Source organism: Wyeomyia smithii, chromosome 1 (assembly GCF_029784165.1).
Source record: "Wyeomyia smithii strain HCP4-BCI-WySm-NY-G18 chromosome 1, ASM2978416v1, whole genome shotgun sequence".
Lineage (NCBI taxonomy): Eukaryota > Metazoa > Arthropoda > Insecta > Diptera > Culicidae > Wyeomyia > Wyeomyia smithii.
Window position 1 is genome coordinate 166,539,916 of NC_073694.1, and position 25,658 is coordinate 166,565,573.

Sequence of the window (25,658 nt, forward strand, 5' to 3'; positions counted from 1 at the left end):
GGGAAGTACAACGTAAGTGATTACATCCGCAACACACGCCAATTTACCCCCGAATAATTAGCAGTAACAATATTCCACAGTACCCCGTCATAATCGCTTTCTTGTCCTGATAACCTGCTTTCATCACCCCGCCCGAAACCAGCAAGCAACGTAAAGAATTGTGAGAACTTCAAGCCGCAGGCTAAACAATATTATTCGTCACGTCTCGATAGTGTTACTCTGTCACCACACCAGTCACCAGCGTGTAAGCCAACGCGAACAATGCTGCCAACAATAGGGATTTAAATGAATCCTCAATTATCTCGTTGACTGCAATTGCTGCACGCCGACTGCCACTGAAAGGAATTAGCATCCCATCGGATAGACGGACGGACGCATCGCCGTCGGTAAGTGAGAACAAAGTGGTCATCTGAAGTAGGCGCTTGCTTCATTCGATGCGAGAGTGGCCAAACACAATATGCTTTCTGATGAGCGAAACGCACAGAACAATTGCTGTTTTGAGGGATTATTGCGCCTCAGGCAGATGAAAGCAGATAAAGTAGAAAAAAATCCAACTTATTCACCCCTTACTAAACCGCAATACTTTCCACGCAATTCACACAACAATAGGTGAGTTAAAATTCACCACACTCACTCTACGGGTTCAGTGTCAGCAAGCGACGAAAAGCGAAAATGATAATGAAGAAGCAGGAGCGCCCCAACCAATCACGGTACGGCCTCTTATCCAATCAAGAGGCTGTTTATTCTTTTGCTCTTCCCCACTCACTTCGCTTCCTCCAGACCCAGACGAAGCAGCAGCAAAGTGCCCGTTCTGGTGGTGAATAACTTCTGCCCTCTCTAACAGTCTCTTTCTCTTGCTTGCCTGCTCGCACGTTCGCTTTTTCCAGCCACTTGTTACATTACAGTAAATCCGACTGAAACACACGTGCTCGCGGAGGGTGGTGAGTTCGAGCGAACTGGTTCTATTTTCGGGTTTTCCCTACGTCGTATGAGGATTGTGACGATTACGGTTGGAAAAGCGGAAAATTCATCATTTCCACTTGGAAGCTCGTTAAGTGCGGTTGTGTTTTCTTACTCCACTCGTGTCTCGTGGATGTGCTGGCGTGAAACTGGTGTTAAAGGATGAGTTTGCAAACATCAACGGCGACGAAATCGATCGCCTCGACTCCGTTCTCTATCAACGACATCCTGACTAGGTCCCGACGCGGTGACAGTGAAAGACGAAGCTCGGTTGAGTCGTCCGGAAACGAGGAAGAATTAAGTGAGCTTGGAAGAATGAGATACTATAAAAGTGGATCTTCGGTGGATCACGGTGAATTCTATGGAAAGTTAAACATGTCGGGCTACTACCATAACAACAACAATAACAACACTAATGGATTCAATTTGGGAAATCTACATCCGTCGTTGCGACGAGGATCGCTGGACTGTTTCATGGTTCCTGCGGAACGTTGTGACCAACGTTTGGGGTCCAGGTGCCATAGTGAGTTGGGTGACTGCGATGGGGATCGCTACGAAAAGTCTAGAAGTGAATCGAGCAGCGAATGCTTTCGGATGAAGAACGGTCGAAATGACAGCCCCTTGGATATGAGACGCTCGGCCGAGAACGAATCAGGTAACCATAGTAATGTGGAGTAAACAATTAGTGTAATGCAGGCAATTCAAGTGGTTAAAAGAAGGCTTTTAGCGCACGGTGAATAATGGTTTTAATGGACGGAGGCACGTGACAAATTTTCGCGGTGAATAATAAAACGTTTCCCGGTTGGCGTGGAAAGCAGATTCATTCGTGTTTGTCATGCAACTATACAAGAGAAGAAGCCTTTCAAAAAAAAAAAAAAACAATCCTTTTATAGTCAATTTATTGTCCTTTACCTGAACAGATTGTGATTCGCCTTCGCCGTACGGAAATCACCTTTCACTGCATAACGGCATGCTGGCGGCGGACGACTTGCCGGCTGCCACTAGGAAAAAGCGCTCTCGAGCTGCTTTCAGCCACGCTCAGGTGTTCGAGTTGGAGCGCCGTTTCGCTCAGCAGCGCTATCTTTCCGGACCGGAGCGATCCGAACTGGCGAAGAATTTGCGGCTTACCGAGACTCAAGTGAAAATTTGGTTTCAAAATCGTCGCTACAAAACCAAACGAAAGCAGATCCAGCAGCACGAGGCAGCACTGTTGAACGCCACCAAGCGAGTTCCGGTGCAGGTTTTGGTGCGAGAGGACGGAAGCTACGGACCTGCAGCTGCAGCTGCTGCTGTTCTGGCTGGTCAACCGCATTATGCTTCTGGACTGGATCCAGCGCTCCTCAATGTGTATCGTCACCAGGTATTGAGTTTCCGGAAACAAAATAGGAGCAGCCTAATTAATATTTTATTTATTTTTTTTATTCTTACCATTTGAATAGATTCAAATGGCTTACGGGATGCCAGTACCACCGATGCCATTTTCCTACTTCTATCCGGCTTCCAGCAAGTTGCCCACTTCTATTCCGGCAATGGCAATGGCTGTGACTTCAAAGCAGCCGCTAAACTTCTCCACCCGGTCGCCACCAATCGATCAGACGGCTGCTCATGAGCGCCGTTTGTCGCCAGCGGAAATCAGAGATCCCAGAGCCGGTGACGAAGAAATGGCGTATACCGGCCGGGAGCGCAAAATAACCGATGACCCCTGCGGACGAGAATCGACGGCAGAACGGAGTGGCAGCCATCACGAATGCGAAATGGTGTCTGCAGGAGAGGTTGAAGAGGAGAGTGAAAATGTGGAAATCGATTAAAGTTGACACACGTTTGTTTAAAGTGAGTCTCGAATGATGCGACAAAATAGAAAAACGAAGTGAACCAAAGATATGAAAGATAATTAAAGTGAAATGTACATACATCATAGCATTAGGCGTGAGCAGGAACCAGAATGATGTTAGTTACTAAGTTTCAAATGTGGCAATAAATTTTGTTGTGAATATTGTAGCAATTGTTTGAACTTTGAAGAGGGATAAACCAGAAAAACTATATTTCTTCTCTGAGCTGAACTGTCGTACTAGCTTGATCACAAAATGACCTGAATATTGAAATATTCATTCATAATAGAACTTTTTTCTTAGCCTTTATGAAGATCTTCCAAACTGTTCACAAAGATGTTTACATTTTTATGCTTACTCTTCTTACCGTACTATTTTTTATTACCTTTTCTCGGCCGCAATAAATTTTCATGAAACTCGTTTTTTTGTTTGTTTCAAAGAAACGGTCTTGAAATATCATGTTCATGGTTTTTCAAACCATTTTTTTTAAAGGAGCACCTAAAAACTATCTTAAATGAATAAATTGTAATATCGTTTGTTTTGATTTAAAGAGGATAATGTTTCGAGTTGACATTAAGGAAAATCAAACACAAGAACATCATAAAAAAACTAATATTTTTGCAGGATAAATTTTTGATTCCATACGAAATATATTTTTAAACAGCCTTCGATCACTAAAAAACGATTTCTCTTTTGAAGTTTTTACAAATTTTTCATATAAAATACAGGGCGAACGACATTATCCGGATTCTGGAGAAGTAAAAATAATTTTTCATCCGTCTATTTTTTTTTCAGACAAATTCCAGTTGAGAACATAGAATTTCTTTCATAAATTCTCGAATTTTTGGTATTGAAAATCATGAGACATTGAATGTTTAGGTAAATAATAACAACTCAGGTTGAATGAGCGAACACTTTCATATCATCGAATTGGCAATAAAATCAATGACTCATGTAATACAGGAACCAAAAGATTGAACACTGACAGAGTAAAATTTTGCTGCCTGGGTGTTAAATATTTGTGGGAGCTTCTCGTAATTGTAAAATATTTTTTTAATGTTTTATGAACAATTTACTCACGATTTACACTAAATCTGTCCCTCACATTTTATTTATGTCGCTTGATATTCTCTTTATTGTTTTTTACAACCATCTCTTACTTCTGTTCATCATACTATTTCTTTTATCCATTCATTGTTCTCTCTCTCTCTTTCTACTCGTACGCGAAATGGTTTCTCATCGTAAGAAAGTTTGCATCTGCAGCTGCTGCTAGAAAAACTTCATGTTAAGCCGTTCGACAGATGTTCAATTAATTAAAAGAGAATAACTTTTTCTACGAGCATTTTGGCGCCAAACGGTCTTCAGAAAAAAATTTCCCAGTAAAATTTCCTACAAATATCATGTATCGATATATTTTTAGGAGCCAACTTGACATCTCTAGAGAATATGTTTTAAAATAGTGGATTTTCCCGTTTAAAATCGTAGGGAAACCTAAAAAATCGGGCAGGAAAATATATTTCTACCGATCGATCTGAAAAATTTCACATTTATTTTAGGCCAGACATCTTTCATAAATAAGGAACTGTCCATATACCACGTGGACACTTAGGGTGGAATGGGGAGGTTGGAAAGTGTCCACAGTCCAAATATTTTTTTAAGTATTCATGTCAACGCTAGAAACCTAATGGAAACTAGAACTTGTCTGATTCTGACTCGTTCAAAAACTGAGAGCCATTCTAGTGGTGAGTAAAACTGGAAAGCACCATAAGGAAAAATGAACTGTATGAAACCGGAACAGTGGAAATGTGTAAGGACTACGATTACGAAAGTAATGAATTGAAGAAATAATTAAATAATAAAATGAACAAACAATTCAATCTCACTTCATATGTAATGGAATAAAATTTGCTAAGGATACAAAGATGTGGAAATGCATAATCACATTCTTAGGATCCGTATAGTCATTAAAATGCGCCTTACAGAGACAAAATTTTACACTCAAACGTAATAGACAACAAAAATGCGGAGTTTGAGTTGTTGCAGGATTTAAAAATTGTGGAATTGTAAAAAATTCGACACGAATTGGAGCCTTCTCTCAGTCCTCTCTGAACGAAAGATTTGGACAGATTCAAATTTTTAGCCGCATCCCTGACCAAAGCATTGGGATTTCGCGTAGACGCCTTCATAACACGCTTGTGATCCAGATCACTGATAAACATCCATTCTGACCTGAGTGCAAAAAGAATGTACACAGACACGCGCGCCCATATTCATTGTTTTAGGTAATTCCTTTCTAGCATTTTCTAGATGTTCTGGGTGAGTTCCCTGCCCAGACGCGACCCGTTAGAGAACATCTATAATAACACGACGTAAATAATTACCCTCTCCGGATTCAATAATGTTTAAGACTTACTGATCTAAGTATTTTTGCTTTTTCATCAAATTTATTAGTACTACCATTTGAAAAGGTCCGAAGATTTTTTCAAATATTAAAATATTTTCAAAATTGAATATGAGATTCAACACTAAAAAAATAAATTTCAAAAACAACCTCAGATTGATTTTTTTTTCAAAACAAATTTTTTAGATAAACAATACAGTTGCCCATTTTTTCAATACCAGTTTTTTACAGATTTGAATCGTTCATTTAGAGTGTAGGTGTTTCCAGAATACAAATGCGTATAGTTTAGGCGTTTTCAGAATACAATTGCTGAATGTTCACCGTTTTCATCTGACCTTTATATTTTTCATGATTTTAATATTGATTCGCTGGTGAGCATATCAATTCCAAATATCGATCACTTCCGATTTCGATGAAACATTGCACACGTATTCAATTTAGCAAGTAGAGTATTTTCCGCGGGTGGAAACATATTTTGGACTCAAGAATAACTATCTAAAGTGTTGTATGCATGCATTTTATTTTAATTATTGAAGCTCGGAATTCTCTAATTGTATAGAAAAACTGCCTGAGAATGAATTGAAGCGAACTGGTTATTCCTGGTTCTCCTATTTTTTGATTTAACAATTTTTCAATAAACACTAAATTTTAATTTATTAAAAATAGAGCTGAATTTTTTCAAAGAATCTTGAAGCTGTAACAAAACTTTTGGTAAAGGCGGGGAGCCTAGCGTAATTGGTAACATCTCCGCCAACCACGCTTGTGGCCTGGGTTCGAATCCCAACGCCGACATAGGTGTCGATGGTTTTGGGGTGGCGTGATCCACTCACAACCAACCCAACTGGTCTAGGTTTAACTCTAGCCGACACCGGGAGATTTTCTGAGGTGAAAAATCTCTGGGTACACGCCTTCCATCGCTTGAGAAAGTAAAGTCGTTGACGCTGGTCCCCTAATCAACGGGTCTTAAGCAGAGCTGGGAATTTTCACTGTCAGCAACAGAATATCCGTTGAAATTGAAGGCTGTGAATATCGATGTCAGCACGAAAGACCTGGAAATGAAATTACTTTCAGGTTCAATTGGTTGACAGTGGTAATACTGACTATTGCGATTTCGCACGCGCTGTGTTGTTTTAGCGATGTTCATGTGTGTGAGCATTGGGGTGGGGAAAAATGATCGATTTTCCAGAACCAAGTTTTTTTGGTTCCTTTTGGGGCCCCAAACAACTCTAAACTTACCGGAAGTCGATTGGTTTTGTCTCCGCTTGGCGCGTTGCATTTCAAATTTGTATGAAAATTTATGTGGGAAAACCTACTTTTTTGCATTTACCTTTCTAGAGAGCTCAATAATGATCTAATAATGCACTACATTATTTAAAGGTATAGTATTTTAGATGCCCAACAACTTTGCAGAAGGCACTTAAGAGCTAGGATGTCCCTAAGAAGAGCTATAACTGTCCAAAGTTGAGTATGTCGATTTAAATGCAGAAAATCTTGTTTTCTGCCAACATTACCAATGTACCGGCGTCAGTAGGATTTCCATCAGAAGTAACCTGTTGTAACGAGTTTATACACTCAGCTGGATCAAACAAACAAATTCAGGTCAATATTCTAGGCGCAGGTAGAATCTACAACGTGTTTCAGGGGTTACTTCTGATGGAGATCTGACTAACGCCGGTACACTAACAGTGTTGGCAGAAAAAATGATTTGCAACATAAATTTCGACATACTCAACTTTGAACAGCTCCAGTATTTTTTTGGGACACCCTAGCTTTTTGATGTCTTCGGCCAAGTTGTTATGCATAAAAAACCTACCATTTGAAGTCATTAAACCTATGATTTGAGCCACTTTGAGCTCTTTAGAATGGAAAATGCAAAAACGTTGGTTTTTCCATACAAATCTCCATATAAATTTGAAATGCAATGCGCCAAGCGGAGACTAAACCAATCGACTACCGATAAATATAGGATTGTTTGGGGCCCCAAATAGAACGAAAAAAAAACTTTGTTCTGGCTTTCTGCTATCGAGTTTCGTTTTTCCATATAAAAATTTCCCACCCTAGTGAGCATGTAGATGCTCATTTACTGCATTGGCTTTAAGCATTAGATTGGCTATGATCAAATTTATTCAGCATGTTTCTAGACAATATCATTTTTTTCACTGACATGATCTTCAATGAAAATTGACACAGGTGGCACCCAATATCAGTCTCAATTTGAGAGAATGAAATTGCTGTTGTGTAGCGTTGGTGATTGGCACTACTTACAGTTGTTGTGCTAATGTTGAACTAAACCAACGGAAAATAAGCGAGAATAAAAAAAACTTTTGGTAAAAAGTCTTAGATGGATTCTTCTTAAAGGTTAAATTTGAAACATTTTCAATTTTAACGTTTTAACGAATAATTGAATTTCAGTGATGTGAAATGATTTTAGAAGTTTTTTTTTCTGAATGGACTTGCTCAGTGCGACCAGAACCGAAGTTTTGTACGGGATTGCAGGCTGCGGTACCTCAGCTGGTTGCGCAATCCGTGAAAGGCCCTGTTTGCGGCCGCTATCCGCCTCTCTATCTCACGGTCAACCTCGGCTAAATTCATCGACTACTCTTCAAATGATTCCTCATCTATCACCATCGCAGCACTAACATCTGCAGGGCTCCCACACTCTCTACCAACCATAATGTACTTCGTATTGGCACAGTTTATGACAAGCCCAATTCTGCTAGCTTCCCTCTTGAGAGATACAAGGGCCTCTTCCATCGCTCCACGGTTAATACCAATGATATATAGTCTGCAAAACCTAGAAGCATGTGAGACTTCGTGATGTTTGACATCTAGTCACCCTGATTTGAACTATCTAATGTCACGAAAGCGTCTGATATCTCACTAGTTATCCTGACGCTTGATGTGGAACCATCAAAAGTGGCACGAATCAGTCTAATTGGTTTTCGACCCTGACTTTGTAAAACTCGATGAGTCTTCTTTCCAGCTACCTTATAGTTCTTCAGCTTTTCAACTGCTTTCTTCACCTCGTCCATGGATGGTGCACCCACAGCTTGTCCATCATTCTCAATGTAAATCCTGCTCCTTTCGACGCCTCTGTCATCCTCGCCGTTCAACAGCACGCTAAAAAGCTGTTCGCCCTCCGCCTCCGCAAGAACACGTTCCCAATGCTAATTGGATATGCTCGAGATCTAAGAACTCCTCCTTATCGTTATCGGGATTATCATTAGTCGGTGCGGGCACATTACTTACTTTACTTTTTTGGCTAACGGACCGTTCACCGGTCTAGGGCCGAACGAATTAGAGATGTCCAGCTTCTTCTGTCTTGGGCAGCCGTTCTCCAGTCTCCTCGTACCCCAGCAGATCGTGCATCTTCTTCCACCGCGCACATCCACCGCGTACGAGGCCTACCACGGAGCCGACGGCCTCTTCCTGGTTCTCTACTGAAGATAGTTTTGCCGGCTCTCTCGTCAGGCATTCTGGCTACATGTCCAGCCCACTGAAGCCTGCCACGCTGTATTACCTTCACTATATCAGCATGTTTGTACACCTGGTACAACTCGTGATTCATGCGTCTGCGCCACACTCCATCTTCCAGTTTACCGCCAAGTATCGATCGCAGAACTTTACGCTCAAAAACTCCGAGCAGTCGTCGATCAGCTTCCTTCAGCGTCCATGCTTCATGTCCGTAAAGGGCCACCGGGAGTTTCAGCGTCCTATACAGCGCTAGTTTTGTGCGAGTTTGCAAACTACGGGACCTTAGCTGGTTACGTAGTTCGTAGAAGGCCCTGTTCGCAGCTGCAACTCGTCGTTTCACTTCACGGCTCATATCGTTGTCACATGTCACAAGTGTACCAAGATAAACGAATTCGTCAACCACTTCAAATCGTTCCCCATCTATCTCCACTCCAGCACCAACACCACGGGGACTTCCACGCTCTCTGCCAGCTACCATGTACTTCATTTTGGCAGAGTTAATGACAAGCCCCAATCTCGCTGCTTCTCTCTTAAAAGGTACGAAGGCCTCCTCCACGGCCTCACGGTTGATACCGATGATATCTATGTCGTCCGCAAAACCAAGAAGCATGTGAGATTTCGTGATGATTGTACCGTTTCTTTCCACGTTTTCTCTTCGTACTGCACCCTCAAGAGCGATGTTAAACAGTAAGTTGGAGAGCGCATCCCCCTGCTTCAGTCTATCCAACGTTACGAATGCGACTGATGTTTCGTCAGCTATCTGCACGCACAATTTTGATCCCTCAATTAGTTTCGTAGGGAAACCGTGTTCCAGCATGATCTGCCACAGCTCGTTTCTTTTTTCTGAGTCGTATGCCGCCCTGAAGTCCACAAACAGATGGTGAGTCGGTAAGTTGTACTCCCGGAACTTATCGAGGATCTGTCGCAGGGTGAAGATTTGATCCGTCGTGGAACGCCACTGCCGAAAACCAGCCTGGTATTCGCCAACAAAGGATTCCGTTAACAGTCTCAATCTGAAGAACAGGATACGGGAGAGCACTTAATATGCGGAGTTGAGCAACGTTATGCCTTGATAGTTGCCACAATCCAATCGATGACCCTTCTTATAGATAGGGCATATGAGGCATTCCAACCAGTCGTTCGGCATTTGTTCATCCGCCCAGATCCTTATTATTATCTGGTGGATCTCATAGTACAGCCGCTCGCTTCCCGCTTTTAGAAGTTCGGCCGGGATACCGTCCTTTCCAGCGGCCTTGCCGTTTTTCAGCTCCTCCTGTGTTGGTGGCTCCACAGCTTGTTCGTCACTCATAATCGTCATCCTGTTCCTGCTCTGCTCATCCAGCTCCTCACCGTTCAATAGCGCCTGAAATTGCTCCTTCCACCTGGCTGCAACCGTCGGTTTATCAGTACGCAGGTTGCCGTCCTTGTCATTACACATGACCGGCACAGTGAAATTCCTGCTTCTGACTCTGTTGACAGTTCTATAGAACGTCGTTTTGAGCATAGCTGTCCTCTGCGCTGGCGAGCACCTGCTCCTCGTACACGCGCTTCTTCCGACGGTGGGTTCTATTTTCGGCAGCTCTTGCCACCCTGTATCTCTCTCTATTCTGACGCGTAGCCGCAGTGAGCATGCGGCTCCTGGCACGGTTCTTCTCATCTGTCGCTCTCTGGCACTCGGCATCGAACGAGCCATTTGGCTGTCTTCCACGCGTCGTACCTACCACCTCTCTCGCAGTCGTTTCGATGGCGCCGTGGATGCTGCTCCACAGCCCATTTATATCTTCCACTCCTTCCTCCTGCTGTTCTGCGATCCGTTGATCCAGCTCTCTGGCGTAGTCTGCTGCCACGCCATCAGCTTTCAACTGCTGAATGTTGAAACACGTCGTCCTTTCTGTGCGAGATTTCAGCACGTTCGACAATCGTGCGCGAATCTTACAAACGACAAGATAATGGTCAGAGTCAATGTTTGGTCCCCGAAAAGACCTAACATCAGTAACATCCGTGCCGACCGTCAATCAGTACGTGATCGATCTGGGAGCAGGCTTCTCCATTTGGATGCCTCCAGGTGTGCTTCCGAATATTCAAACTTGGAAAATAGGAGCTACATATGGCCATTCCTCTGGACGCGGCAAAGTTTATCAGCTTCAGGCCGTTTTCATTGGTTGACGAGTGGAGGCTGTACTTTCCAATGACCGGACGGAAGAATTCCTCCCTCCCAACCTGTGCCTTTGCGTCTCCGATGACGACTTTTACGTCGTGTTTTGGGCACTCGTCATAGATTCGCTCAAGCTCAAGGTCATCCACGGGCCTCCACCGGATGACTCTTGTTTTATGATTTCCCAGCACTACGAAACCGATGCCCCGTTCTGCTGCTTTGCCGCCACTGTAGTAGATGTGGTACTTGAAAGAAGTGCGTACAATAGGGTCCACTGCACGGAATTCCCTTTCTCCGGAATTTGGCCACCGAACCTCCTGAATCGCTACGATTTCGACTCCCTGTCGCTGTAGTTCTTGAGCAAGCAAGCCAGCCCACGCCGGTTCATTGAGAGATCGGGCGTTCCAAGTACCCGATTTCCAATCGTATACCTTAATCTTTTTCCGTGTTCGTAGCCTAGGTCTTTGCCGATTAATCCGTTCCGTATTTCTAAATTCGTTGTTCGTGGTTGAAGAAAGGTTTCGGTATGCTACCTTACCAGGGTCGCGATACCTACATCCTGCTGATGGGGCTGCCATCTTAGGTGTAGCTGGCGGGATACAGCATTCCATAATTCAGCCGCCCGCTCCGGGTCAGACGCTGTTGTACGCCGCCCCTATGGGGATACAGCCACGTACGACCCCCTTTCCAGTCAGCATACGACCATAGTTTTCACCGGGGTTGGTTACCCGATCTCCGCTAAGGTTACTCGTATTCCGGTCGGCACCACGTGGAGGTTGGTATGGGAGTTACTGAACCGAGGTGAATGAACACAATAGGGACCATCAATATATCAATATAACACAACTCATAACTTAACATGGCCATAACTTCTAAATTATTTATCTAATCTTTTTGCTATAAAAGAATGAATTGTGTTATAATAATCATACTTTTTCGTGAATCTATGCTTGTTGCTGTAGAACTGAATTTTTCAAACTTGACTCAATAACTGGTCGCAGAAGGCAGCTAGCTCTTCGGGATGCTTTGTATGTCCGGCAGACTATAACTAACTGGGCGGCGCGGCGTGCACCTCTAACGGAATTTTGTATCTTTGCTAGCACACTAAGAAAAAAAAAATAAATTAACAAGATAAAGAACATGTCGCATTTATTTCTCTTGCTGCGATAACTCCGGCATTCTTCCAATGGCGACGCTTCTGCAGCAGACTCCGCTGCAACGATCGTCAGCGGGTACTACCCGCCGGGTAATGTTTCCTTACTGCTCCATGGCACTCAGCCGAGAGTACTCAACCTAGCAACTCATCCGATCCGACGAGCAAACACCAAAGTTGGCGCATTCAATCCACGGGCGTCAACAGGACAACCTTCGTTGGACTTATACAACACAAAGCGGAACAATCTTTGCTTTTGCGAGACTTTAACGTGGTCGATGCTGAATTGAGTATTCACGAGATGGCTGCACCGCACAGTGGTTCGAATTGTATAGCAAGGGCGGTCATAAATCATTTTTGTACAGTATTGCTCATGAAAACTACTGAAATCGACAGAATTAGATGTTTTTCGAAACTTTTCTGGGACAACCATCATCTAACTTGTTTCAATTTTCTGGCATTGCCTTTATTATGCCTGAATAATAGGGTGCCAATCGAATATAGGGAAAAGTTTAACCGTTGAATTTCAAAATACGGCAGCTTTCAAAAGTTTTGCCTCCTCGAAAAAAGTCCTTATGCAAAATTCAATCACAATTTGGTTTCGTTAAGTGAACCCTCAAAGCGATCAAAGTTTTATTTTTCTTTTTATACGTTATTCTTCTGGAATAACTTCAAACAAATTTGATGTTTTCTCAGGAACCTCCCGTATTTAAACACCAAATATTTAAGCACAAATTTGTAAATTTGAGCTGAATGTACCACAACCCTTCTAAGAAACTATGTAAAAACTATAAAATAGAAAAAGTGGCCATCTTTAGCCGCTAGTCATCTACTTAGATGCAAATACTTGCAGCTGAAACCTGTAGTAAATCTTTTTTAAGTCCTAAATCTTTCGTTTGGTGGTAATTTGGTGACAGTATCTGGCGCGGAACACATTTAAAAGTTTACATGAATTTAAGTATGAGTGGAGCTCTCTGACTTTATTACTACGTTCCCTCTTACGACTAATTATAATTTCAGTTTAGCACATACCTATCCAAACAACACTGCAATAGCAAAACATACCTGTTTTTAACGGCTTATGAAGAAAATAAGCAAATGAAGCAATTGAATTTGTTCTACAGCGGATATGTACACAATGTAAAAAAACACGTCTGCTCAAACTGATTTTGCAATTGTCGAACACCTTCACTTATCTCGTGCTCAAAAGTAAACTGTTCATCGAGCGGGGGCCTAGTGTGGTTGGTAACGTCTCCGCCAACCACGCTCGACGTCTGGGTTCGAATCCCACCGCCGACATAGGTGTCGATGGTTGTGAGGTGGCGTGATCCACTCACAACCAACCCAACTGGTCTAGATTCAATCCTAGCCGACACCGGGAGATTTTCTGAGGCGAAAAATCTCTGGGATCACGCCTTCCATCGCATGAGGAAGTAATGCCGTTGGCGCCGGTCCGTTAATAAACGGGTCGTGAGTTAGGGTCCTGGGTGTGGAGTCGCCTCCCTGGGCGTCGGTGATTGGCCACAACAGTGGCGGAACTAGACCGACGGAAAATAAGCGAGAATAAAAAAAAAAAAAAGTAAACTGTTCATAAAATAGGCCAACAAAAACAGCTTTCCTTCATTCTCAGGTTCATAACCGATCCAATAAATCAATAATAACCAGAAAACAAAAAAACTTTATTTGTATTTTTAGCCTATGGGCGAACCACTGTGCACCGCCGACCAAAACAAAACGCCGAGAACGTCGAAGTCAGCTCAACGTTTTAACAGCTAGAGGACAATTGCGACATATCTAACCCTAAATATTTGTTCACCAACATGACAAAAAAAACTATCAGATCTTATTACGCGACAATATCGTTCAAAATTGGAAAAACTCACGAATTCAAACTAATGTACGTGAACGATTCTCGCCAAACATGTGAAAAGGTCCCATGTGCAACAATGTAAACATTGAGTAAATGTCAAAAGAAAAATCGAACCAGTAAATCAAATCCTATTTTCTCAATAATCACTAAAATTAACTTTGTTTTGTTTAATAGTAATCATGAAACGACCCTGCACGTAAAAAATAACATTAAAAGTTGATCATATATCTGAAAGTAGGACAGATTGGACTCAGGCCATATTAGTGCTAGTGCTGGATATAGTTTTTTTTTTGTTTTTTTTGTTAGTAGCTTAAGTATTTATGATAAATATTAGTAAATAATGAGTATGTGTGTCCAATCACAAATGGTGACTTCTCAACACTGTTAGAAATTTGTAATTTTAATTGTTAGGATTTGTTTGCTTTCGCAATTAGGACTTACCATTCGTAGGGATTTAAACCTACTTGTAAGCTGGATATAGGTCCTGAAACATAGGCCCCTAGTATTGTTAACAATGGAGATGGGCCTTCTTGAATCTAGCTTCATTCAGGGTGTAATGTTTTTTTCATTATGGTGTTTGACTCGTTTACATATTTTATACAGCAGTGTTTGTACGTGAATCAACTACGAGTTTCTTAATTATCTTAGTGTGCACGACTCTAATATATTCTATTGAGATAAGGAGGAAATAACCATTCGGCAAAATGAGTAAAAACCCTCGCATTAAAATTAGATTCCAGGCACACAAATGAAGCTTTTCTCGAGTTAGTGAAACAGTGTTCAATTTTGCTATTGAATATCCGTAGTTATTATTTTTATTGATTTTTATACCAAAATTTTTACGTAAGTGAACGGATATATTCATTTTATTTATTCTTTCTCAAGCCTGTCCGTATCATTTTCGAAATGTTCGTCACATTTACTTGACTTCACTACCCTGTGGCGGCTAACATGTTGAACTGAGATATGATTTGCCTGAAACTGATTCTGGGCAGAGATGGTTAGCATGTTTCAACAACCGTGATCTAAGCCCGCCGCTATATTTTTCGTAGCATTTAAGCTTTGAACAGTAGCAGCTCTTTTTAATGCTTCGAGCGGTGCTTGTATTATTGTGCATGCAGAGAAATATCGGAAGAGACGAGTCGCTCGTCTGACAAGAATTTTACAGCGAATTTCGTAGTATTTTAATATAATGTAGTCTTTGATTTAACATAAAATGTCCCGAAATATGCGACTGTAATATTTTCTAATGGTTTTGATTGTTTTCTAGTTGCAAAACTATGTCTATTTAATCAAAGAACATTGAAACTGCATTGTATTGTGCGAGAAATAATCATACAAAATGACATCGCTAGAAATCTTCGCATCGCTGGACTCACCAACGAATTGTAGAGTAGTGCTGCAGCGACAATACCGTTTGTACATATATATCGCAAGCCTCTTGTTTTGAGATTTTTCACAATTTTACTTTCTGCATTTTTTACGGGATAAATTTTCTTTCTCCAAATCATATGTTGCCACCATGTCAATTAGTCATGGTTTGCGATAAATCCAAAGGAAAACTCTCAAGTTGAGTCAAATACGATGTCTCACATCGTGGAGTGGAAGTGACAACATCGCCGAACGAGGCAGATAGATCAAAATGACTTCCGTTTGCTTCTATCTCTTCATATCGGTCTACGGCCGGAGTTCTACATCGACAAACAGCTTCATCACTCCGCAAAATTTCTGATGCTGCTTCTACAAGAATTGTTTATAAAAACTTTTAATGAATTCAACTGATTTATTTATAAAAACTTACGCAACAACACTACGAATTTATCACCCTCCATACACTACAAAACTGTGTTCGAGAAACGAGCACTGACAACCTGAACTGAATAGGTAAAAGGGCCCATCAGCCAGTAATGCAGATTGCAACTCAGGCCCTCATGTATCGTGGGCCCAGTGATGAAAATGGAGATGGGCCCTTCTTTATTTCGCAGAAAAAACTTATAAAATGGTTATTTTAATCAAAAATTATTACCCATAAGGGTAGATTAGACATGTTTGAATTGAAAAAACATTTAAACTTGGTTTGTTTCCATTTGACATATGGGCCTTTTTTCACATGTTTGGCGAGATATGGGGCGAAAGTGAAGAGTAGTTTTAATGTTGGTACACACTTTTACAGCAGTAGCCAAAATCACGGTAATTTTACACTCAATACTAAAATTGTAACCGCGCAAGGGAACTGATTTTGAAATATCTCAACAAACGGATGCATTTAGAAAGCTAGTTGACAACAACCACATGATTCCAAATATTTTAATCATGCGTAATTGGATTTTGATTATTTTTGAAAAAGTTTGAATGCTTTGAAACTTCACTTCTGAAGAAGACTTTGTCTCACATTTTTTCATCCAGATCTTTTTATCAAAAGGTTTGGAATAACGTCAAGTTTCAACAAAAATATCAAGCATTTAGTCCTTTTTTATTTTCATTTAAAATGTAGTGTTATTTTTTAATTTTCTAAACTTCAATCCGGAATAACCAGAAAGCGAATTCATTTAGAAAGGTGTTCACTAGAAGCTATTTGATTCTAAACAACTCCAAAAAAAAAAATAACATTACTGGAACACAATTATTCTCGAAAACGTTGAAATTGATATAGGCTCTGCGATTTGTCCTTTAAACTGATTAAATTTTTGAGTATTCTCAGATCATAGGTATAGATTGGCTCGGGCGAAAAACCCCTGATCTTTAGTTTTTTTTTGAAAAGTATTATGCAGATATTATGAAAAAATCAAAAAGATCGAGCAATAATATAGTTCCAAACATAAAAACGTAAAAAGATCTTTTCAAAAGATAAAAAAATATACCGAACTACAGCATTGAAATAGCAACTCCAAGATTGCGATGCTGAATTTAATTTACAGTTATCAAAGAGTCTTTGACAGATATGATTTTCAACTTTTAAATTAACTTGAACTCGAACTTGTGCGTGAAAACTGCTTCTTTTTCAAATAGGCAATCAAGAATGAAGGAGTTGATTACGACTTGCTGAACAATTTCAATTGATTTTTAGAAAAATCTATAACATGACTCGACCTTAAAAAACAAATTAATCCAGACTTATCGGACTAGTAAAGGTTGGGGTAAATAGAAAAGGACCGTTGAATTAACAACATCCAATCAACCATTGATTCAGAGAACTATGGAGCTAAATTAACTTTACTCTATAACCGTCGGTTACAGAATCCAGTATGATTTTTATTTGTGCTCAAATGTTTAGTCATACTTTCACGTTAATATTTAAGGGTTATCATAAGTAGGGTTAGTAAAATGTAATTGAATGTTAATATTAATTGTTAAAGTAGGTAATTGTTAAAGTCAAATTAATATTCAAACAATTGTCAACACACTTCCACAATATATACGATACACAGTGGGTATAAGTGGGTGGTGAAAGAGCCAACTCCCCTCCAGTATGACAGCAGGGTTGAGGGGGAGGAAAACTGTTATACGGATGGGTGTCAAAATAATCTGAGCGCGAAATATGGTGCAGCCATTGTAAAATAAAATAGCGCGAATAAGGTTCTTGGTAGCTGAGAACGCGATGCTAGGTCATATAGTATCTGGTTGTCGTGTGTTAAGGTTGTAGATTGAAAAGTGCTGTGCTAATCGTGAGTGGCAGCAGAGTTTACTCAGGTAACAGAATGAACCCTGAATGTGGAAACGCAGTTCGCAAGATAGTTGGAGTAATGATCTCGTTATTACTGCCCTCACAGGACCTTTTACTATTGGTTTAAATTCGACCGTTCAGTACGGTTAAACCAGCACACGACCGGCCTAGCGAGCTCTGGATGCCCGCTACGTCTAACCCGTAAAGGACCAGCGATCGTCCTCTGGCATTGAGCCATAAGCGCAAAGGAGGACCTACCCCTCTCGGCACGGCCACTCTGGTATCGTCCTGGGCCTGCTGATACTCGTCAACGAGGGAAGACCAGAGGAGAAAGCATAGCCAGCGTTTGTTCCTCACCCCGCCCCTCCGTCGTTAACCACAGCAGCAACGAAGCGGAGCATCACGCCACAGCAGCGTCGTCCACACCGAGCAGCAGCAGCGTCAACTTAAGCAGCGGTACGTACCGATCGTCAGCCATCCCCATACCCACACACATACACACTTACAATAGAAGTAATTAATAAAATTAGAAATATTCCCGCTTAAAATAATCTTTTTAATAAACTAATTTACGTCACAATTGCTTGCTTTTAAATACAAATTCAATACCACAATAGCCCGGATAACAAGGTGAAAGTAGTCCGCACAGTTGTTCGCGAAGCCCCGCTGATTACCCAGTAGTAAGCCGATCCTGGGACCATAATCACAGGGTCTCTTGCTACTGAGCTTTTCCGGGATACAGACAGTAGAGTAAAAAGTCAGTCACAACTCTAAGCCCGACATCAACCGTCCATTGACGAGGTGTCCAGCCGCGCGTAAGTTGGCCGCCGTCCAGGCGAGTATCCGAACCACACCACTTAAGCTTGTCAAAACTAGGAACCACCCACATGTAAGCCACTGACATGTTTGAAAATCGATAACTCATCTGCCACTTCAACCACCGTCGTCGCTGTTGTCGTCGTATTTAGTATCGGTCAAGTGGAGTGGGCCTTTGTCAAAATATGATGTTTTATTAGTGTTTTTTTTTTAAACTAAACGATGCAGCAGAAGACCACCACCGCCGTGAGTACGAAGCTGGCGTCGATTTCAGCGACAGTTTAAGTGGCTATTTTGTTGCCATTCGTCAACCGAGAACCACATCTGGCTGGCTGGGAAGGACGTTTGACGCCTGCCTGCTGTGTTCCGCGTTTTGCATTAGATCCAGTTTCCCTGGAGACGAGAATAAGCCTACGAGTAAGCCAAAGTGTGACACTCGGTTTTGTTTATGTTTTTTGTTTCTCATCGATGGAGGAGCAATCTGTTTACCACCGGATTTCTACTAAGCGAGATGTTTACACGGATGAACAACGTACGTGGTTTTGCGTGAAAGGATTACATTCGGTTCATCCTTAATTTGTTTAATAGGCATGTTTTTGAAATGCATTATGGCTTGTAATTAGTTGGATTTTCTGGGTGCATTCTGGTTGTTCTTCAGCGTGACTACCGAAGCGAAGAGTGCTTCTGTCTGGCACTTCAAGTAGCGCCATAAATCAAGCACTCTTCCCAAGACCTTACGCAAATCGATTTCGGTTGCAGTGGCAGTGGCAGGAAAGGTACCAACTCAACAGTGGACTTTGCGGTGAAAAGTAGCAAAATATCCGTAAAACTCGAGCCGTAAATAAATCCAGCACACTTAAGTGTTGCCAAAGAGTAGCCAGACTTAGTAACCACTTCAACGGCATCGCCACGCCACGTCAATCCGGATTGAGGTTATGAAGATGCGAAACACAGTCAGAGTGCGGGAGCCGATCGCCAATCAACACGAACGCATGTTAAAAGGGCAGCAGATAGACTGAAGAGGGAGCAGGGGTATTAGGTAATTTCGCATCTTCACAACCGACCTTCTGTGACCGAAAAAAAACTGGGTAATGGACCTGAAGTGGCTTTCGGAATTTTCCTAATCGCCCGAAATGCGAACACGCGTCCGAAGATGCTCTTGAAAATTGCTGCACTTGCGGAATGATGATTGGGCCAACTGAGCTGGCCCCAATCAACAGGAATGGGTTTAGCACTTAAGATGTAATTTTTCTACCCTTTTGATTTGAAAATAAAGATTTCATTGCGCCTGATTAACGAAGATTTCCCCAATAAAAATTATGTACCAAACAAAATTCATAAAATGATTCAGCTATCACCGAGAAGCGTTACGCTCATACGGGAAACGACAGTGACGCAACCGGCTCCAGGAATGGGTCCACGCTCGCATAAACATGCAACAGTGGAACAACTGTCTCTAAACAAAAAAGAAGGCAATAGAAGCGCCCTATTTCGGGCCAATTTACGTAAGAGACCTGCAAACATTCGGTGCGCCGGCATGGAACAGGAAACTTCGGTTGCGCACAGCGTAGAGTCCGAACCGCAAAACGCGTGCACTTGTTTTGTTCACCGGAAAAGCAGATGCTCCAACGCATTGCGGCTGGCCAATCTCTGGGAATTTCGAAACGTTGCGCGCCGCCTTCGGACAATCAAAATCCAAACAATTCGTCTGAATGTAATAAACACCGAACAAATAGCATAAAAAAATAAGAAATCTGGAGGACGAATCAAAAAGAGTGTCCGACCACAGGGGATCCCCTTTGCCTCATAATCCAACTACATCAGCATTCATCGCTACCGTTATGGACGGACCTCGGCAATAAAAGAAAAAGAATCTTGTTCAATTGAACGATTTCTTCGGGAGGGTAGAGGCTTCTAATAGCGCGGTTAGACGCATAAAATCCTTCCGTACTCGGCAGCAACTCATTCGACAGCGGACGAGTGAAACATGTGTTCGAATAGCTTGCCGCCCGCCACCTACGCGCCGGCCAACAAAGGTTTAACTGGATCCTATTATTTAGATTACGTTCCCGCTGCTTACCGTCGCCTGCTTGTCCTTCCGAAGCGAACCTGCTAAGCATATGCTCAAACTAATCGGGGTTCTTATGTTTCAGCGGAAAAATAAAAACTGATGAACAATTTTCACATCAGGCGGAGCAACTACACCGTAAACTGTATTAGATGCTCACTAATCCAAACAGTACAGCAGAAGGAGAACGTGTTTTGGGGCAGGGGTGAGGTCCGAGCGAAGCGAGAAAAAAAATCGTCACTTTTTTATGAGCTTCTCGCCGTGCAGCAGTTTGTCGGTTTTGTTTCGATGACTATTTGTTTGTGATTCTTTCGCACGGGAAAAACTTCACTGAGTTGCTAACGCTATGCTATGGGCGGATAATGAGACGAGGGGCGTGACGATGGGGATTGTCTAACGGTTACCCAGGGTAGTGTAGACTTGAGCGTTTGGCAGATTCAGGAAAGATGTGTATAACAGAGTTGATCTCAAGGTCACCGGGTGCCCAGAGATTGTACTTAGAGTGTTTGGACTTGGTTTCGTGGTAATGAATCGGTTGTACAATTTTTAAACATGACGTACGTCAAACTTGCAGTCCTTAAGTAATGCTACAAGTTTGTCGACAAAAACAATGCTCTAACTCTTATGCCTAAAGTGTGAAAGCTCATATTCAGTGGGTTATTCAGCCAATATTGGCGGTGAATATCATAAAAGTCACCCCGAATATTGCACTGAATGTTGGCTCTCACACTTCAGGCATGAGAATTCGAGCATTGTATTATTCGACAAACTTGTAGTACTACTTAGGGACTACAAATTTGTCATACATCGTTTCTCTAGATTGAGCAATCGGCACGCGGCGAAAATGCACCCTACAATTGAATATGCAACCTTGGTTTTGTGTCATGATTGCACCATTCCGAAATATACCACGATCGGAATAATTTTTCATACGGTCATTGGTCCACTATTTAATAAAAAGTTTCTTCAAACATTTACCAGTATCATCAATCAACTTCTCCTGATGATGTTCAGGAAGTTTCATTTATATTTTTAAATAAAACTATTACCAAAAAAATTGAAAAGAAAGATCTATTTTCAAGCTCAATTCTCCCTTATTATCGCCTATCAGACCTTATTTTTAAACTGTTATAATTAAAGGAAATTAAAAAATATGCAGCTAATTTTTAGAAACTCTTCATGTACGATTATTACATATCACGTACGATATTTTATTTGAAATTGGATTTATTGGTGAAATGCTAACGCCTGTTTCTTTTTATGATAGGACCAGCTTATTTCTGAGACTTCATCGCTCCACTTATTATGTCGATATCTTTACATTGAATATTAGGTGTGTCGTCTGACACTTGCTGTTGATCATGTTAGAATTCATTTTTGCATAAATGTTCTCCTGTATCCAAATGCTCGAATCGACCTTATTTAGCGTATAACTTGTGCTAGCCGAGTTGTACGAAAACAAGATCGTCTAGTACACACACAAAAGGGTTTTTTTCTTACTCATTCGAAAGATCTTGATAAATAAATTGAAATCAGGTAGCGTCGACCAACTTGAGGTTACAGAGTTCGCTTTGACATGCGAATGGTCAGATAGTTTCAAGTCGTAGTGTAGCCTTTGTTGTACGTAGGAGTCGTCTCCACTCCATGGCTGCATGGTCCATGGTTGCAGTTTGCCAACTCTGAAGTCTGCCTAGGGTCCGTAGGTCGTCTTCCACCTGATCGATCTACCTTGCCCGCTGTGTACCTATCCATCTCGTCCTTGAAGGATAGGTTTCAAGAATCATCTTTACCGGGCTGTCGTCCGACACCCTTACGACATGCCCACCTCAACTTGCCAATCTTGGCGGTGTGGACGATAGATGGCTCCCCAACCAGCTCCTGCAGTGCGTGATTCATTCGCTTTCTTCACATTCCGTAAGTAACACCTTCCGTTCGAAGGCTACAAAGTCGCGTTGGTCCTCCACAAACGTAGTTCATGCTCCATGGCCGTAGAAGACTACCGATCTGATCATTGTCCTGTAGATTGTTAACTTGATGCTGCGGAGAATGTTATTCGATCCGAGCGACCTCCGGAGACCAAAGTGTGGGCGATTTCCTGACATAATGCGCCGATGAATTCTTCTTCTGATATCGTTGTCGGAAATTACTCGTCATCCACCTTGATTTCAACGGTGTTCAGCAGAGTGATTGCGCCACTTTAGTCCATCGCCCTTCTTGTAGATAGGACACACAATACTTTCCATCCACTTCTCCGGAACTAGTTCTTGTCATTGACCCGGTGTACGGCTATAGCCAGTGTTTCTCCACCGTATTTCAATAGCTCGCTGGGAAGAAAGTCCACTTCAACAGCTTTATTGTTTTACAGCTGGTTAATCTCCTCGTCCACCTCAAAGAGAACGGAGGCTGGAATCCTGTTGTCTTTTGCTCGTGTACCAAGATCATTTGCTATACCGTCCTCGCGTTCTATTGCATCACATTTCAACCACTTCACGCTCGTCCGTAAGGAAATTGCCGTCCAAACTCCTCCATATATCGGCTTGCGACTCGTAGTCTTTGCGGAAGCTGCCCAGCTTCTTATAGAACTCACAAGTGTCTCTAGCTTGGTTCAGCTCTTCCAACGCTACACGTCCTTTGCTGGCGCTTCTTTCTCGAAGGACTGAGTTTTGGCTGTCTCGTGCCCGTGTGTATCGTTCCACGTTCGCTCTCGTACGGTGTTGCAGCATCCTCGCTCGTGCTACGTGCTTCTCCTCGACTAATTGTTTGCGTTCGCCGTCAAACCAGTCATTTCCACGATTTAAAGCCCTTGTACCTTGCTTGAGAGTATTATCCTCAACAGATTAGTGAGATACACGGAGGGTGTAAACGGTGTGACAAGTAACCAGTCTGGCTTCCGAAAGGGCAGGTCCACGCTGGATGCTATCTCCTCTGTCATCAAGACGGCGAAGATTGCACTCCAGCGCAATAATACGCTATTGCGCAATCGTTACGCTCGACGTGAAAAACGCGTTCAATTGCGCAAATTGGGACTCCATAGCGCTCGCGCTCAGGAGCATCCATGTACCGGTGTCGCTGTACAACATTCTGGGAAATTACTTCCAGAATCGAATACTTGTTTACTATAGGGAGGAAAGTCAGAAGTGTGTCCTGATCACCGCAGGAGTTCCGTCAGATTCTTTCCTGGGCCCGGTGTTGTGGAATGTCATGTATGACGGGGTGTTGAAACTCACGTTCCCTGTAGGGGTTGTTATCGTCGGCTTTGCAGGCTACGTAACGTTAGAGTTTTACGGCGAGTCGATCGAGGAGGTCAAGTTGACGGCCGCGCACTGTATACGCAAGGTCGAGGACTAGATGCGCTCCAAGAAACTGGAGCTATCGCATCATAAGACGGAGGGCACGGTTTTGGACAACCGTAAATCGGAGCAACAGGTGGTAGTCAGAGTCGGAGACAGCACCATTACTCAAAGCGATCTCCGAAGCTCTTAGGGTTTATGGTTGACGACAAGCTCACGTTCGGGAGTCACGTCGACTGTGCCTGTAGGAGACCCTTACGGCTATTGCAGCACTATCTCGTATGATGTCCAAGAGCTCGGCGGTTTATGGCAGCAAGCGAAGACTTCTTGCCAACGTGGTTTCGTCCATACTTAGGTATGGAGGGCCAGTGTGGTCCAAAGCGCTAGGTACTAACATTTACCGCGGTAAACTGGAAAGTACCTTCAGGCTCATGTGCTTGAGAGTTGCAAGTGCGTGTAGCACAGTGTCATACGATGCAATCTGTGTTTTGTCCGGCATGATACCTGTCAGCATCACCGTCAAGGAGGGCAGAGAATACTTCGACCAACGTAGGGGCATACGAGGTACCAGAAGGTCATTCTCGATGCTCCGCTGGCAACGGGTCTAACTCTACAAAGGGCAGATGGACGCACCGACTTATTCCGGGGTATCCGGTTGGGTTGGGAGGCGCCATGGCGAAGTGAACTTCCACCTCACACAGATCCTGTCAGGTCAAGGTTGCTATTGCCTGAAGCACAGGTTCGGACACGCTACAACGTGTGTGGTGGGTCAACCACCAACACGCCAGTGGTAGCTAACTACCAGTCTCCACTCCCCGATGTAATATTTTACGGTCGTTCCAGAAAGACCAAGGCTGGAGACTGGAGGGGTTTTAGTGGGTCGGGACAGGGACCAGTAGGTGTTTGGGGGAGTATAACCACCCCATCATCTCTCTTCGAGTTTTATCCCCACACCCAAAGTTCTCTTCTCAGATGTCTGTTCGCAGATTTCCCCGCCACCTTAATAAAAAGCCCTGATACATAGTAGTACTACAGCAGTGCAACCTATGGCGGATCGGTTACTGCTCCAGCCATCTTCAAGAGTAACTGGGCCAAACTGCTCTTCCGAGGTTAACGCTCCCTCCAGCTGCTGCGCGTATTTCTGTGCAACCTCGGCGTCTTGCAGTTGCTCGATATGTGATCGCGGCGTTCGACTTCGGCGGGTGTTATACACCGTTGAGAGTTTTGAGCGCATGCACAGTTACTAGGTAGTAGTTCGGATCTATATTCGAACTGCAGTAGATGAGGACCATGATTATGTCGGAGAAGAACCTGCCGTCGATTAGAACGTGGTCGATTTGATTCTCTGTCTGTTGGTCGGGTGATCTCCGGATGGAGTTGTTGGTATCTTAGCGGGGTACCGGTCTGTACATTACCTTCCGTCCTACTTGAGCATTCAGGTCCCCAGTGAGGACGTTCACTTCCCGCCGCGGGCAGCTATCATAGTTCTGCTCCAGCTGCGCGTGGAACGCTTCCTTCTCGTCGTCGGCTCTCCCTTCATGTGGGCAGAGCACGTTTAAGTATGCTGTAGTTGAACAACCGGCATTCTATCCTCAACTTGTACACCATCGCGTTGACCGGCTGCCACCCCATCACCCGTTGGCGCATCCTGCCCAGTACTATGAAGCCGGTTTCCAGCTCGCTGGTGGTGCCACAGCTCTAGAAAGTAGCCCTTTTTTCATACCTCTGATGCTGAAGGATGCCGCTTATAGTAATCCCTTATATTTTTTCGTCATTTTATACGTATCCGGTGATGCTCCCACTACGTGGTGCACGCGTCATTGACAAATCAAGCACTGATATCGAGAAAATATCGATATGGTATAATTTATGCAGTGCAACTGCGGCACCATAAGACAGATGTCATTAGTTTTCTAACGTATGTTGATTCCAATTCTTACACACGTTTTTTAATTTTCTTTTTGTGATCATAAATGTC

At 42.8% G+C, this 25,658-nt stretch overlaps 1 protein-coding gene across 1 annotated transcript; it reads left to right on the top strand.

The window, feature by feature from the left end:
- The first annotated feature begins 1,045 nt into the window (after positions 1-1,045).
- Positions 1,046-2,926, top strand: LOC129728770 (homeobox protein Hmx). Its single transcript, XM_055687229.1, has 3 exons — positions 1,046-1,615; positions 1,881-2,320; positions 2,400-2,926. Exons 1-3 carry the CDS (start codon positions 1,123-1,125, stop codon positions 2,766-2,768), a joined length of 1,302 nt encoding a protein of 433 aa, XP_055543204.1. The 5' UTR covers positions 1,046-1,122; the 3' UTR covers positions 2,769-2,926.
- The last annotated feature ends 22,732 nt before the right edge of the window (positions 2,927-25,658 follow it).